The sequence below is a fragment of the Liolophura sinensis genome, chromosome 6 (assembly GCF_032854445.1).
Source record: "Liolophura sinensis isolate JHLJ2023 chromosome 6, CUHK_Ljap_v2, whole genome shotgun sequence".
Taxonomy (NCBI): Eukaryota; Metazoa; Mollusca; class Polyplacophora; order Chitonida; family Chitonidae; genus Liolophura; species Liolophura sinensis.
Window position 1 is genome coordinate 70788669 of NC_088300.1, and position 16128 is coordinate 70804796.

Here is a 16128-nt window from a genome sequence, read left to right on the forward strand (position 1 = left end):
TGATGTCAGAAGTTCTAATAAAGCTTAACTTTAGAGTGGACTTCTGGACAATAGATGTCAATAGACTTTGGGGAAAAAAAATCAGTTATCGTATATATACATATATATATACATGCTGAAGTACACAACAAAAACAGCCTTCCCTGCCAGACTTTCAAAGTGCATCAGAAGTGTATGAATTCATCACAGGAGTTTCTACTATGAAGACCATCGTGAGAACAACTCATCACTGCACTGTCATACAAAGGAATAGGCTTACTACTGCACATGCAAAAAGTCACACTGGAAATTGGACATGTGATAGGCGATGCAGTTGTTCAAATCATAGCACATACTTTTCTTCTGTAATGCTGCAGTGCTTGTGTACAGCCCAAGTTAAATGTTTCAAAAATTCCCCATTGCCTAGTACATGTATCAAACAGGTCTGATCAGTGAAGTCATTTTTCGTGACCTCTGAATTCAAAATACCCGACAGCGAAAATCAGCTCTACCATTGATTTACCAGTCAATATTTAAATCATGTAATGATATCAAGCCCATCTAAATGGACATAACTTAGAAAATGTAATTGGGCTCCAAAAGTGTAGACACAAATGGAGTTTGCAATGCTGTACCATATTGACAAAGAGGCAATGATGGACTTAAGTGTCTCGATGAATACCTGAATTTTGGTCTAATTAGAGGACTAGATAGCCCAGGTGTAAAAGACGGACCTTTCGCAAGTTACTGATAAACTTTCCCACATGTGGCTTACAGGTACTCATGGGCAAACCATACTGATGGAAGAGTGAGTGTTTGGGATTTAACAGCATACTTAACAATTTTTCAGTCACATGACGACGAAGGAGTCCTTAGAGTGCATGTAACATACCTCCTTGTTGCAGGATGGATTTCCACCCCTCTTTTACCTAGTGCTGCTCAACTGAGGCAAGTTACCAAAGGCAAGTTATCTGCCCCACGCGAGTCATTATACTGATATGGGTCAACCAGTCTTTGCACTATCCCCTTAATGCTGAATACCAAGCCAGGAAGTCAATACTCCCTCTTTTAAGGTATAAGGTGTAACCTGATCCAGGACTGACCCTAGATCTACCACCCCTGAAGCCGATGCCCTACCAGCTGAGCTATCAGGGCCGGTACTACTGGTGGAAGAGAAGTGGTCTTCAATGAATCGCTTAGTAACTGAAAAGCAAGCATCTGAACACTTTGTCCAGGTACCACTCCTCAGGCTGTTTGAAACCAGCCATTTTTGTCATCAATCACATCTGCACAATATCACAATTTATAATTTCATTGGAGTTTTATGTCGTACTCAAAAATTTTTCACTTATGTGAAGGCAGTCAGCATGATGGTGGGAGAGATTCAGGTAGAGCAAGACTGTACGTTGCTGGCAGACCTTTCCACATACAACAGGAGAGAAAGCCAGTATGAGATGGCTTACAGAGATTGCCATAATGTCACAAAGCCTTAGCTGCACACTGCAATTCCTGTACAAATTACTGTATCTCCTTCTCTTTGAAAATTGTATATGACATTACATCATTATGACATCCCTTTGTCCTTCGTTTCTTGACATCCTTCGTTTCTTGACGTCCTTGCTTTACAGCATGGTGTTGACAATCACTGAATTATACCAGGTGTGGGTATATACAATAATGAAAAAATTATCCATGAAAATTATCTTTTATTACCTGACATACTTTGCAAAGCTTTAAAATAAATATTTCAGGAAATAAACATCATCTTTTGAGGATAATTATTGTTATTATATACATCGGGCTATGTCAAAATGACTTTTCCCAGCGTGTGGCAGCGTATATAGACATCATCAGGATGTTGAGACGTCAAAGCTTGAAATTCATATGACGTTGCTCTAGTAGTATTGACACGAAATTGTGGTCACATCACCTCCCAACTTCTGACTCATCTTACAGAATGATTAAGACTGATGAAATCATCTGTTATTTCAGGATCCCTGGATGTCTCGGTCGAGGTATAATAACTCCATCGAGGTATTAAACCTCGGAAGTCGTTTGGACCCAACCTGGTTATATTAGGTGTAGTGTCTGAAAATGTTTTTATTTTGTGAATTTGTGGGGTTGTCATGGATCGTTTTTGGTTCAGCTAAACTCAGAACAGGGTTAGTTGATTATGAGGATCACTTGGTTGACATGGATTTATGCTGGGGAAGTTTCAATGCGCGTGTGAAGATGCGGTAAGTCTTCCTTGCCATCAATTCAACACATTAGAAGCAGTTTCTCTCGGCAACCCTTGCCACACTTCGTGTTGCTCCATTTAACAGTTCACCACTCCAGAACTGTATACACTTTGATCTTGCACAAATTTGAAACTCTCATATCTTTGGCTTTGTTCAAAGCATTGCTCAATGGCTCAAATAATGTCAATGTTGAGTTAAGTCTTGTCATTCCGTCATAGTGTCCATTTTAGCTCCTGTGTCAAAACTACACATATATGCCTGCCCACTGCCAACGTTTTGTTGTTGTTGTTATAGAATTAACATCATCATTTCACATTCACGGCAGCTCATATTTTATGCTCATATATACAGTATTTTGAATATCAAAACGAAACTCAGTGTATTAAAAGCCAGACAGAGCAATCATTTATCAATACAGTTCACTAAAATGTGTCTTTTATTGCTATTTATGGCGAGGTTTCCTAACCTGTTCCGCCATGCTGGCTCGTGGGTGAGAAAAGAACGAACACGGGGCCTCGTGCAGGAAGTAGTCGTCACGCCCTCTGCTGGACAACAAGTCGGTAACATTATGGCGTCTGCTACATTGAGCCTGCTTTCTAGCCGTCTCTATCAAGGTTGCAGGGTAAGAAATTATTCATGATAAAGCTTGGTTGAACAGGCAATGCATAAATAGCATATATTGGACAAAATGCTGAAATATTGCCCATAAACGAAGGAACATGGTGTCATTCGTCAGGTGAATGTTGCTTGTAAAGTTGTCCTTGATGGAACAAGGGGACGTAACTGTAGGATATATCATATATTTGACAGTTTTCTGAATTTCAATTCATGGTTTGACAGCGTCAAAAGCTATATCGTTCATTGTTAAACAGGTACGACTTGGGCAGATAAGGTCAACACAGGTTCAGTGTTGGTACTCATCACAAACCGGAAAGGACAAGGAAAATAAAAGTAAGCAAACTGCTGTCAAAAATCGGAGTAAGACGACCTCTCAGTCAACAGATAAGTCTGGATCTAAACCAGGTGACACTCTGCATGTCGGCCTCAAATCCTAGCATGCAATTCATTAGTTGGTTTTATGGTGTTTATTTCTTTCCTCATGTGGTTTCTATGGGAAAGCACGCATGCACCTTTATTTTAGCGTGCTGTCTTTGTTTGTCATCGACCCACTTATTAAGCCTTTTGATCATGAATAGGAAAAAACAAGTTTTTGGTGAAATCGATGTCAGCTTTTTGGACCTCATGACCAAAACAGCATGATAAACTTTACACCTCTCAGGTCGAATGTTTGCATTGTTCATTGCTAGACCTGAAATACAGGTGTTTTTTTCGTAGTGGCGATTGTGACACATATGGTTCATAATTCACGTAGGGATGAGCAATGTGATGTTGCAATCTTTACATATTCATAAAAAATATTACTACTTTACATTTTTGCGTCAAAGTTTCACTTTTGACAATTAAAGTTCACTATATGTTGCTCCATAGATGAATTGTGTAATGTTTGATATATAATTAGTTCTATGCAAGATTGTTCATACTTCAGTGCTATATAATATGCTGCATCCATGGTCTGGTGACTTTCAGCTAGCTTACAAATTGACGCTACACAACAGCCAACTGCAAATAAATCATAAAAGTAAGCCAAGGAAACACTGGCTTTTAAATTACTTTTGTATTTAAATGCATTTTTCTAATATATTCAGTAAAGTTTATAAAATAAGTGAAGATATTTTTACACACAATGTTTCAGTGGTGATGATGAATTTATTTTGCCTGGTGTTTTCCAGTAAAGAGAGATTGGTTGCTTCTTTGTTTTTTGAAGACCAATATCAGATTCAGAGTTCCACATCAAATGTAATATTGTGTCAAGATTGTATCAAGATCTAGAGTAATGTATTGTGTTGTGATTGTGTTTCTATTTGCAGCTACTGCCAAGACTTCTCCAGAAGCCCCGGCAGCAGAAAAATTTGACAATTCATCGTACAAAGTTCCGGAATATTACAGTCATAATGCATTGTCATTTTATGACATAGAAAATGCTATGAGCAAGTTCCGAGTACCACAACCTTCTTCTGTCAAGTCTGGAAAATGATGAAAAATCAGTATTTAGTTGACAGCTGTATCTGTTTGGAGCTTGTATGTGCCCATCCATGATATAGACTTTCTGAGATCATGCTTGAACTGTTGCTGTCATATCTGACCATTAAACCTTGAGTGCTATATTTTGATTTTTATTTGGAACGCCATTTGTTCATACATGAAAATTAGATAATTAAAAACAAATTAAAAATGTGCACAGGTGTGAAGTATTGTATTCTCAGTTTTTAGGGCATCACACATGAAGATAAGTATGTGTATTTTTAATAGAGAACTCAACCAACTCAGCATCAAGTGACAATTAGTCACACTGTAGTTCTTCAGCTTTTTTGCATATTTGCAAGGTTTTTATTCAAGCATATTGTGAAGGCATTATTCTGTGTTGACGGGTAAAATCATATTTTTTGTGTAGCCTTCCTCTGGTAAATCTAAAATGATAAAATGTGCATAAATTGCACTTAATGTTGCTCTTTCATGTGCAACAGGGAATATGTTGAACACAAGGCTGTGCAAATGCTTCACAGGCTCTGATAATGGCTTATTATCGCCAGAATCCTAGCAACAAGAGCAGGAATGTCACGTTCCCTACCCAAGGCTGTCAATCACTGATGACCACTGTGCGATGATGTTGCCACCTGGAGTCAATCTGGAGTTGGGCCGTGCCAAGCTCTTAAAATTTTTTTGTACTGTACACTCTTGCATGATGTTCACAAAAAAAGTAAAGGGCCACAAAGGCCTCCATATATCTAGACAGGTTTATATGATAAACAAATTCCTGGTAATTCTTGAGTACAGTGTAAACCACCAATCAAATAAATAAATTCCTGGTAAAAAAACTGATATTTTTATGAAACTGTCCAGTGGTAAATTGCCATAATGTGACTCGGATACTGCTGAAGTAGCGTAAGCTATAATCACTCATTTGATGAGTGATAAACTTTAAAGGTCTCGGACACAGAGTGCGAATTTGTAGCCTTGTTACAGCACAGACAAATCCATACATTTCATATAGTCAGATGTAGAGTGCAGGCTATAGGTGAAGTAACTAAATTTATGCCCCTTTTTTTCCCCCCGAGGGGGTTAGCATGTGAGCATGGCCTAATGTCCAGTGAGCCTCTCACCACCTGTTCATGCTGGTTTCCTCTCCGGCTGTACGTGGGTCTGTCAGCAAATTGTTGATTGTCATGGGTTTCCCAAGTTTCCTCCCACCATAATGCTTGCCGTCGTCGTACAAGTGAAATATTCTCAAGTATGGTGTAAAACCTCAATCAGATAAATAAATAAAAAAATAAATTAACCAAACCCCTTACTCCAAATCCCATCTTAATAGAGCCCCCAAGTCACATTTTGGATACATTATATTGCCAGCTGTTATTTTGGAGACAAAGGGATAAGGAACATTGGTCGTCTGTGCAGACTAGAATCTGATCAGGTTTGCCATACCCAGTAGTCAGGAGTTTTATTCCTGCCACATTTAGAGAGTGGATTTTAAGTAAAAGTATTATGATTATTAGGAATAAACCTTTTGAATACAGCACAGAATTCCAATGCTGAAAACTGGATGAGACCACCATCAGTTTCGAACCAGTGACCTCAAAGTTCGGCACAATACTGTTCCTCTGAGGGAGATGTGTCATTTCTGATCATCAGAGGGGTAGTGTATTTTCGCTGTAAATTCTACCGGTCTTCTATTTCCTACTTTTGTGCGAGGCCTGTTGGTCGAGTGGTCTGGATGCTTGATATGTATTGCTGGCTCTGAGGTCGCCGAGTTCGAAACCTCAGCACTGCGAGCCAATTTTCAGCACTATAATTCCGTGCAATATTAAGAAAGTGTAATTCCAAATTATGATAATACTGTTACTTAAAATTCACTTTCTAAATGACATCCATACCACTTTGATAAGTAGGAAATAATGGGTCAAAATACAGTCATATTTGATTTCATCTGTTTTAATGAGTGTCTGCCACTATCACAGTATGGGTTTAATTTCAAGATGGTCACAACCCATTCCTTACTATCAAGGTATTTTCTAAGTTTTGCATGAAAAATAAATTTCCAGTTCTCTGCCCTGTTAAACAAAGCTGAAGAACAGGGCCCAGCCAAACTTATCTATCTGTACAAGAGACAAGCGAGGCTTCACCTGACAAATGAAAAAGGGTCGCTAAAACATGGCAAAACTCCATCATGAGATACCGTGTAAGAAACATCTATTTCAACTGATGCACTTAGCTCTTTTTAAAGAAAGAACAGCGGTCACCCATAACATGCCACAACCTTACCAAGATATAAATTGTAGAAAAAAAAAACCAAAAAAACCATTGATATCAACTGAAGCAGTTAACTACTGTGAGATATTTCTGCTATTATAAAAATGGCTGATATTCTAAAAAATATTTTACAGTTAAAGGATTCACTGCACTAAAATTTCACAAGGTGAGCTGATCTAAAGGGTTAGTGAAGAATGTTTTTAAATTTTACAATAAAAGTCGAGTATCATAGAAAAATATTCATTTACAATACTAGTATTTATTCTGCAGTTCGGAGTTTACATTAATTCCAGGATTTTTTATTTTTAAATAGAAGCATTTTACAGCTTTTTTGTATACAGATGTATAAACTATATATAAAATACATATATAAATATATATTTATATACGAGGAATGCACTCTTGAAGACAAAGATGGACAGTTGTATTTGATTATATTGTATATGGAACATTTGCACATCTGTATTAAAGCCAGTATCTATAACTTTAGAAATCTTACACAAAACCCATACATTGATAAAAGTGTTCTACTGCTCAATACATGTATGTACATATACTGTAATAACAGGTCAGACATTATCCAGAGACTATAAAACAATCATTAAAACTTGCGGTTAACTTGACGTACAGGGATCCTTGAAGGGATGATAACCAGCGAATCGTATCACTTTGGTACATAATGACGAGGAAAATATGATCTGGCATACAAGCCTTAGCATGTACACGTACGTTCTTCATGGAAGGTTACACATATGTAGCAAAAGCTGTATAACCCTGTTACTACTTAATGTTAACATATTGCTGCAGGTGTTGTACTGTACACACATACAGGTAAACCTGAATGTTTCTCAGAGGAATAACCATTCCATTCCTCACTTGAATATTTATGTATATGATCACAAATAGGTGGAACATGTTAGTGGGAAATCTTCTATCTATTGCTCTTACTGGGGGGATTAAGCACTGCTAAAAGTGTACAGGTGCATGCTCTTGTGGCAAAACTCTTTGGACGATTTCACATCACACCTGGCAACGGGGTTCAGTTAGTTTTGTACAGACTACTGCTGCTGACACTGTTCCTCTCTGGATTTCTGGGATCTAGTCCGAATGGAAGCCCTGGGCACTAAATAGTCCTTCAATGAGGAGTCCTTGGCTGATGCTGGTACTGAAGAAAACAAAAAAAGGAAATGAGTTAGGATGAAATTTACAGTCAGACAAACAAATCTAATATGAAGGGTTGTAACACAGTGATGGTGTGCCACGGTTCACAGTTAACAGAACTCTCTAAGGCTCCACGATAAAACTAAATCCCTGCAGCTCCTGTGCCAACTAAACAAACGATTTGAAATGTTGTACAGAATAATCACAAAGCTCTTTTGTTGCATGAGGTCCTGATTTTTTTTTTCCTTTTTATAACTTTATAGCAGCGGTTTGCTAGCTATGGTTACATTTATTGATTTATTTATTTGATTGCTGTTTTAATGTTGTACCCAAGAAATTACTGCAAGAACAAAACAGAATGAACTAAATTTTCCAACCTGATGGACCTTCTGCTAACTGCTTCTGAGTACTGGATTTCTCCTCTGTGAGGGAGACAGCCGACTCCATGTCTGTCACTCTGCTCGACAAGAAAGTAATGTACATAAATGGCTATCCAATGTACGTCCCATGACTCGAGTAAGAAACATTTATCTACCACTGACTTTTTCCCATTTTTGTATGTTCACTTATTTGAGTGTTTCATTGTAAACTCAAGAAAATTTTCTGTGATAGCTTATATCAAGGTGGTCAGGTAGATGGACTCCACATATACCCATGTGTCTTGGCGTGTATGTGACAAACCTCAGATGTGAAGCTTACAATTGCTCAACCATTCACACATTGTGTCCAACACAGCTTCATCCACCAAGGTGTATAGTGATCTTTATGTATCTAATATCTGCACTAACAGCGGCTAAGGATCGACAAAACTGATCCAAGCATGGGGTTAATGACCTCTACTGGATTCCTGTTCAAACATTATGTATATGTGTCCACAGTTAAAACATTAACATTCTAATTTTGCAAGGAGAAGTTGCTACACACCTCTTGCCTTGCTGACCACAGGTTGCAAGCTTGGGAGGAGTGTCAGCTGCAGGAAATGAGTTGTTTGGTGTAGTAATGACCTCTGGTTTGTCTGAAAAACCGACAAAAATTAGTAAACACTTGTAAATTTGCCCCCCCCCCCCAAAAAAAAAAATTTACATGGAAAGGAAAAAAGAACTCTATTTGAAAACCCCAAATTTCTGAAATTAAAAGTGCAATGTACCCACTAATTCGTTTTGAAGGCAGAAAATACATTATGAGGCAGAAGTGAGGAAGGAGTCACAATACTTTGCCATCGAGAACATGTCAGATGTGTAATGTAAGGCAAAGGTGATTCAATGTCATTAAACAAGTGGTCAATCAAACACTATTCACACGTATCATCTTGATACAATGTATAAATACATAAATGGCAAATGGCAACAGATTCAACATACTAGTATTATACAAAAGGAGAAAAGCCAACCTTCACAAACAGGTTCCGGCTTTTCCTGAGTTACAGGTATGGTGTTTTCTTTCATTCCAAGCTTACTTTGTGACCTGGAAGAAGAAATTTACACATGAAACAGAATGGGACAGGAGAATCCAATCTACACAAAAGGGTTCAGATCGAAGTACAACACATGATTTTCTTCTGTGACATTGCAGTGCTTGTGTGTGTCCCATATCTGCTTTATTCACACATACACTGCAAAATGTGACATAATAGATAACCTGTAATAAAGGAGTTAAAAGTTTCAGACCACTTTTGTTACAGGCTGGAAAAAGTCTTACAAGTTCAGGATTAAATAAATTATATTACTGCATTTATACATCATACTTTACTTATCCTCTTGGTTTTTAATGCCAAATTAAAAAAAAAATTGTACTGCTGTCATGTTTATGGGTGTAAGGCACCTAATTGTCTAAAGTAAACACTGTTTTCCCAGATCCCTAACAAATCTCCTGACACAATGCCTGAGCCAAAAACAGCAAGAGATGGATTCAAACACACAACTTTCGGAGCTAAGGGCCTGAAAGTTGGAGCCAGCCAGCCAGCACAGGTTTCTTGGCACACATGTAATATACCACATATGCGTGTTAGATTGCCAAGGTGTAAAACAATCTAATCAAACAATATCACATTGCTGATCAGAGTGCAGTCCTACCTAAGTCCTTTCCTCTTGGTATGTTTCTCGTAAGCCTCTAGCTTTGCCAGCAGCCTCTTATTCTCCTTCTGCAGACGGTTATTCTGTGATTGTAGGATATATATGGAGTCACTGTCGACAATGCCACTGCGACCAGCATACAGCACCTCAGGCACAGACGTGTCAGAAGCTGCACTGTCCTCCACAGAGTGTGAGACAGAGGAGGTGGCTGACGGCTTCCTTTCGTTCTCCTTCAGGAAACAAATTGCTGGTGGGAAAAATGATACAGTCATAACAGAAGCAAGCCAAATGTCAACACTGAAGCCAGAATTTCATAAGCATAGGTATTTCTCGTAGTAGGAAAGGCCTTTACCCATGACAGAAAAGGCACACTTTCCATGACAGGAAAGGCAGTGTACCCATGATAGGAAATAGTTCTTATTTACATGTATCTGACAGAATTTATATCCCATTCACGGTCATTGCGCTTTCATGTGTATCGCACAGGTCAGTTTTACAGGTGAAGAAAAGCAGGTAGACAGAGGAAGCTATCCCACCTTAGGCTAGCAGAGGCACCACAAAGAATTTAACCTATAGCAAAAAGCAGAGCTACGAATTTGTGTCAATTCGACTGGATTCACTGTCCTCTAGGAGCACTATGATAATTAAGATTCATCCCCTGTACACATACACCCTTGTTGAACTCACTGTCATTGGCGGATACTTGTTCATTCAGACGTCTCATCTCTTGTTTTAGGAAGGTGATATGATTATTTTTCTGATCCACCGTCTCCGTCAGAGAGGCAATCCTACAATTATAAATTACAGCCTGTTTTTAGTAACAATTAAACAGGATAATTCAGGGCTTTCAACTGCAGACAGAGGAGGGAGCGAACACTAAATTACATCTTCATGCAACACTGTGAGGGAAAACACACCAAAATGCATCCAATGTTAAGCACCTGGCCAAAACATACCTTTTCTCATACTGTTTAGGCAGCATCTTCAAATCACTCTCTAAACCAAACACTTTCATTTTCATCTGAGCCAACTCCTCCAGCTGAGCTTGACTAGTGGATGGTATGGATGATTTCTCACGCAGTGCAGTTATTTCCTCTGCAAAAAGACACCATATCATAACAGTAGAACCGTCCATGTCCTATTCTGTATCCTGAGAACTACTATGCTAGAGGGTTCATGCAAAATTTATCAAATTTGGAATATCAGAATGTGTGAGTCTTTATCACATTTTGTCACAACACATACAAGGCCAAATTGCACATCACTGATGTTTTTCATATATACCTTGTGTACTACATAACATCACAGACGGATTCATTAAAATTTATTACAAATGGCTTTAAAGAGACAAACTTGCCATTTCAAGGAATTCCAAATGATAAAAAACACAGGAACAAATAAAATCATTGCTCTTAATGTTAGGTAAATAGAGTGAAACACAACATCAGAGTAGGGCCAATGCGCCAATTTTATCATGGGATGGCATACATAACATAAAAACAAACAGGATTAGATCTGGATTTTGTTTTTGGGTGGGTTTGGGTGTCAATCTATCAGTAGTTTTATCCAAATATGAATCCTGCCATGTTCAAAGATAACCAAGTAGCCTTACAGTACTATAAAACAGCGACATTATTTTGCATTGGAATGTCACTCTGTAATTGTAACGACGTAAGTACAAAATTTAGTGTTAGCTACAGATTGAATGTCTACATGTACAATTTAAGTGAAGTTTGATACTTGTGGCCCACCTTTCAGCTTTCCTATTTCCTCTTCATGGGACATGATTCTAGTATCTGCTTCCTACAAGAGACATGTCAAAAACTGTGAAGTTTTGAGAAATATTCAACCATGTAAGCCAACTTTACCTCCACTTTTCCCAAGCGTACATGTAACCGATCACATGATGTGTTGGCCAAAACTATTCACTCTTTGTAAACATAAACAAACAGATGCACTGAATGCCTCAAAAAGTCTAGGGTAAGTTAGGAATAAAAAGTCACAGTAGATTTTAGCAGCCATTAAATTGAAGGTACAACAGACATGGACATCAGTCCACCTTACACAGTCAAAAATGCCTTACCGCTTGCAACTCCATCCTCATTTGAATCACTTTTTTCAACTTTTCGTTTTCTTTTTGCAAGTCTCGTAGCTACAAGAAAAAACGGCAAGATCAGTTACTCAAGTATGTCCAAAATGTAATATGCAGGGCACAGTTGTTCAAAAGTGTAATAGAACTTTATTTCAGTATTAACTTTAGTACAGACTAAAGTACTTTGTATTGGGAAGAGACTGGTATTAAGATTTAAGTCTGGATTAACTTAAATTACCACTTAAAAATAGTAGCCCTATTAAAAAGTTGTTAAAAACGACTGGCCCCTGAGATTTAAATATCTGAAAAAAAAAACTGCACTTATTTTCAAGATGAGCAGAAAACTTGACTCATGGACCAACCGAAAAAGTCATAACTATATACAAGTTCCCGTCATCAACAAGAGGTCATAATGAAGAACTTATCTGTTCTGGTGAGTCCTTTGTCCTCAATGTTAAATACTAATCTTTTTGATTATTAAATATGCCAGTGTTGACTTCCACCATAACTCTTACAGAACTTTGGACACATAACCTATTTAAATAGTCAAATCACAGTGTCAGGCAAGCCAGCATGAGAGCACATTTCCAGGTTACATGTCATCAGACATGAAGGACATGGACAGACAATAGCTTATCTATATACATATCCCTCAAATCATAACACCCAAACACACAGGAGGGCCATGAAATAACAGTTACCTCCATTTTCAATTTCATTTCCTCCACTGGTTTCTGAAAGAAATATAAGTACGCCATACGTTACTTCAACTAGATCAGCACTGCTGGCCATTTGCAGGAATATAAGCTTACTTAAGTCTTACGCAAATAGTTTAAGGTTGTGCACAGTTATCAGAGTTCAGTACAAACATGTTATAAAAAAATCATTCAAAATTTCAGCTTAACTTTAGGGCAGACTGAAAATGAGAATTATGACTTAAATAGGCATTCAAAAACTGGTGAGCAAGGATGTAAAGCTATAAATGTCCTTCCTCCTGATGAGTCAATTCATGGTGCACCCAATCAGAAAAGCTAAGGTAGTAAACTTCCTTGGTATTTTAACCATTACTTTGATTGGTAAGACAATTTTTTTCAATGCTTTATGAATTCAAAATTGGAAACCAAAAATTTGTTTCCTAAACAAAGTATGAAAACCATAACTTGGACAAGGGACTGCTGCACATGGTTTCTGCATGGCAAGGATACCGATATATGGTAGTCTCCACAACTGCCTTTAGAAACAACACATCAAGAACATAATACCTGTCTATTGAGGTAGGACATCATCTTCTGTATGTTTGAATCTTTTACTTCACAATCTGCCTTTGCTTTGTCCAGTGCTTTTGTTTTTTCCTCTAACTTATCTGTAAGTAATAATTTCATAAAGCATAATACTATGGTAGATTACTTAATCATTTTGATTGTTGTCAGTTAACATGAAAAATAATAGCTAAACTGAGAAGAATGAAAACAGATCTGATATACTTCAACCTTTGCCTGCATGCACTCTGTAGAAACTCACTGTCATTGGCCAACACTTGTTCATTCAGACGTTGCATCTCTTCTTTTTAATGAGGTAATTTCATTATTTTTCTGATCCACTGTCTCCATCAATGAAGTTATTCTACAATTAGAAAAAAATACCATGGTGTTTTTGTCAGCCATTCAAAATTATATTACAAAGTTTTCAAATTGAGACGGACAAGGGGGTGGACACTAAACAGATTGTACATCTAATATGGAAGTTATGTGATGACATTTTCAATATTATATATACCTGCCCATGCCAAAATGCACTGATTTGCCCTCAGGTGCCGCAAAGCAATGTTATAGCCCAAAGGGACTTCACCATAATGTCACTAATAACATGCTTTACAGTAGAGGAACAATGTTCATTGTATCCAAACTAGGCCCACCAACCAGTACTGACAACTGACATGTTTTGACAGCCTCCAGCTTGTGAAAGTTGAAAACTCTGATGCCCAGAACTGGAAATGATCATGACCATTTTCAAATTATTTATGTATCCATAGTTTTATTGTATGTCAAGCATGCAGATGCAGTCAGCTCTCATATAAAATGATCTGATAATGCTACATCTGTAACAGGCTTCTGCAAAACTTATACTGCTACTCATACAGTTTAAGTAGCATCCACAATTCATTCTGTAATTTAAGCACTTGCCTTCTCATCTGTGACAGCTCCCCCATCTGAGTCTGATCAGTGGACTGTGTAGATGATTGCTCACGCAAATTAGTTATTTCATCTGCAAATACAAAGGCCAAATATCAGCCATGTCAGGAAAGTAGAGCTGCCCATGTCCTAGTTTCTATCCTGGGAAAATACATGTACTACAGGTTTCAAAGTTACAGGCTAAGCTTCCTTTGTCACTACATGTAGGTGTTTATCCCTTGTAGTTATGTGGCTCACCCTTGTAGTTATGTGGCTTATCAAGATACAGGATACATACCAACATAGACTGAGTAATGCTTCAAAATGTCCTCATGTCCAAACTTTGCCACCCACACACACACACACACAAAAAAAATACATAAATATAATTGCCTCTCAAGTTCTGGATGAGAGTTTATTGGCTACAGACTAATGTGTATATCAACTTTAGAAAAATTATGTCAGTGACATTAAATACTTGTGACTCACCTTTCAGCTTTTCTATTTCCTCCTCACGGGACATGATTGTAGTATCTGCATCCTACAAGAGACATGTCACACTTAAAATTATTAAATTCTGACAAAAATTCAACCAAGTATAAAGCCAATATGATCTTCATGTATTTTTGTTTTTGCTCAATGACACTTGCAGCCTATCATCCACCGAAATGGTTCAAACAATGCACTTAACCTACATGCAAGAATAAAGTTCTTCCTGCAACCTACGGATGGTCGTGGGTTCCCCCCCCCCCCCCCCCACCAGCTGTGCCCGGTTTCCTCCTGCCATAATGCTGGCTGCTGTAGTATACGTGAAATATTCTTGAGGTACGGCATAAAATACCAATCAAATAAATAAATAAACTTCAGACTTACTGCATGTCCAACATGCTAAGTAGTGTTGATATCCATGTTTCTCTTCATGTACCAGGTTGCAAGTAGTAAGTCACGGCAGATTTTATCTGCCATAATAATGAAGCCAACCAGATACAGGCATTAATGGACTTGAATGTGGATATATACCAATCAGCTTAGTACAGTCAAAACTCTCTTACTGCTTGCAATTCCATCCCCATTTGGATCCTTTTTTTCAGCTTCTCATTTTCTTTTTGCAAGTCTCGCAGCTAAAAGGAAAATCAGTAAACCAATTATAACTTATTTATTTAGCGCATTACGAGGATTTCCATTTTAGAGGAAGGAGGCATTTGTCCACCATGCTACCAGAGATTCCATGTTATTTCATTGTGTCTTATATTTTACCTTTGCTATCAAGATTAATTTAATTAGGGTGTTTCATCTCAACATTAAGAATGCTTCACTTGTATGCCCATGGACAGATTAAGTGCACCAGAACTCTAGCAGACTACAGCGCACACAACCTCTTTGAATATTCTAATCAGTGTTAAATATAAAGCTAGCTCCATGCCTTCCCAGGTTAACGAGCCCTGAGATGAAGTACCCTGACAGGCAATGCCTTATTTACATGTAGGGGCCTCCGTGGCTCAGTTGGTTAGCGCACCAGCACAGCGTATTGACCAAGGAGTCTCTCACCAATGCGGTCGCTGTGAGTTCAAGTCCAGCTCATGCCTGGCTTCCTCTCTGGCCGTAAGTGGAAGGTCTGCCGGCAACCTGCGGATGGTGGTGGGTTTCCCCCCGGGCTCTGCCCGGTTTCCTCCCACCATAATGCTGGCCGCCGTCGTATAAGTGAAATTTTCTTGAGTACGGCGTAAAATACCAATCAAATAAATAAATATTTACATATATATATTATAACACTAATCCCATCACAGACACAAGTGTCCTAAAACAGAATGTAAACATTACCTCCATTTTCAACTTCATTTCCTCCATAGGTTTCTGAAAGAAAATACTGAAGTGTTACCGGGAATATATACTTAGTTTATGAATTTCATTTATAAAGTTTCCAGGTGATCAGAGTTCAGTATGAACACAATGACATAATGACTAAAATCAGCAAGATTCATAAAACTAGAGGGCCTTTTCCCTGATGAAATATATTCTATTCACAATGCACTAACTCAAAAAAT

At 38.0% G+C, this 16128-nt stretch overlaps 2 protein-coding genes and 1 long non-coding RNA gene across 3 annotated transcripts in view; all 3 read right to left on the reverse strand.

The window, feature by feature from the left end:
• Window positions 1-6978: 6978 nt before the first annotated feature.
• Window positions 6979-8765, reverse strand: LOC135469069 (uncharacterized). The gene is made up of 3 exons (XR_010444282.1): window positions 8673-8765; window positions 8126-8205; window positions 6979-7752 (listed from the first exon to the last, which is right to left on the reverse strand). It is a non-coding gene; the product is annotated as an uncharacterized LOC135469069 (long non-coding RNA).
• A 335-nt stretch (window positions 8766-9100) lies between these two features.
• On the reverse strand, window positions 9101-12182 carry LOC135467514 (uncharacterized). Its single transcript, XM_064745287.1, has 6 exons — window positions 11904-12182; window positions 11572-11623; window positions 10777-10915; window positions 10508-10608; window positions 9821-10067; window positions 9101-9212 (listed from the first exon to the last, which is right to left on the reverse strand). The coding sequence occupies exons 1-6, from the start codon at window positions 11922-11924 to the stop codon at window positions 9101-9103; spliced, it is 672 nt and encodes a 223-aa protein (XP_064601357.1). The 5' UTR covers window positions 11925-12182.
• Window positions 12183-12278: 96 nt separating this feature from the next.
• Window positions 12279-16128, reverse strand: part of LOC135469333 (centromere-associated protein E-like) — a 34848-nt gene continuing 30998 nt past the window's right edge. The window contains exons 23-30 of the mRNA XM_064747959.1: window positions 15905-15937; window positions 15136-15204; window positions 14573-14624; window positions 14096-14177; window positions 13434-13535; window positions 13175-13275; window positions 12614-12646; window positions 12279-12446 (exon numbers count right to left, since the gene is read on the reverse strand). Of these exons, the coding sequence (XP_064604029.1) occupies window positions 13454-13535; window positions 14096-14177; window positions 14573-14624; window positions 15136-15204; window positions 15905-15937 (318 nt within the window). The 3' untranslated portion in view covers window positions 12279-12446; window positions 12614-12646; window positions 13175-13275; window positions 13434-13453. The remainder of the gene's footprint in view (window positions 12447-12613; window positions 12647-13174; window positions 13276-13433; window positions 13536-14095; window positions 14178-14572; window positions 14625-15135; window positions 15205-15904; window positions 15938-16128) is intronic.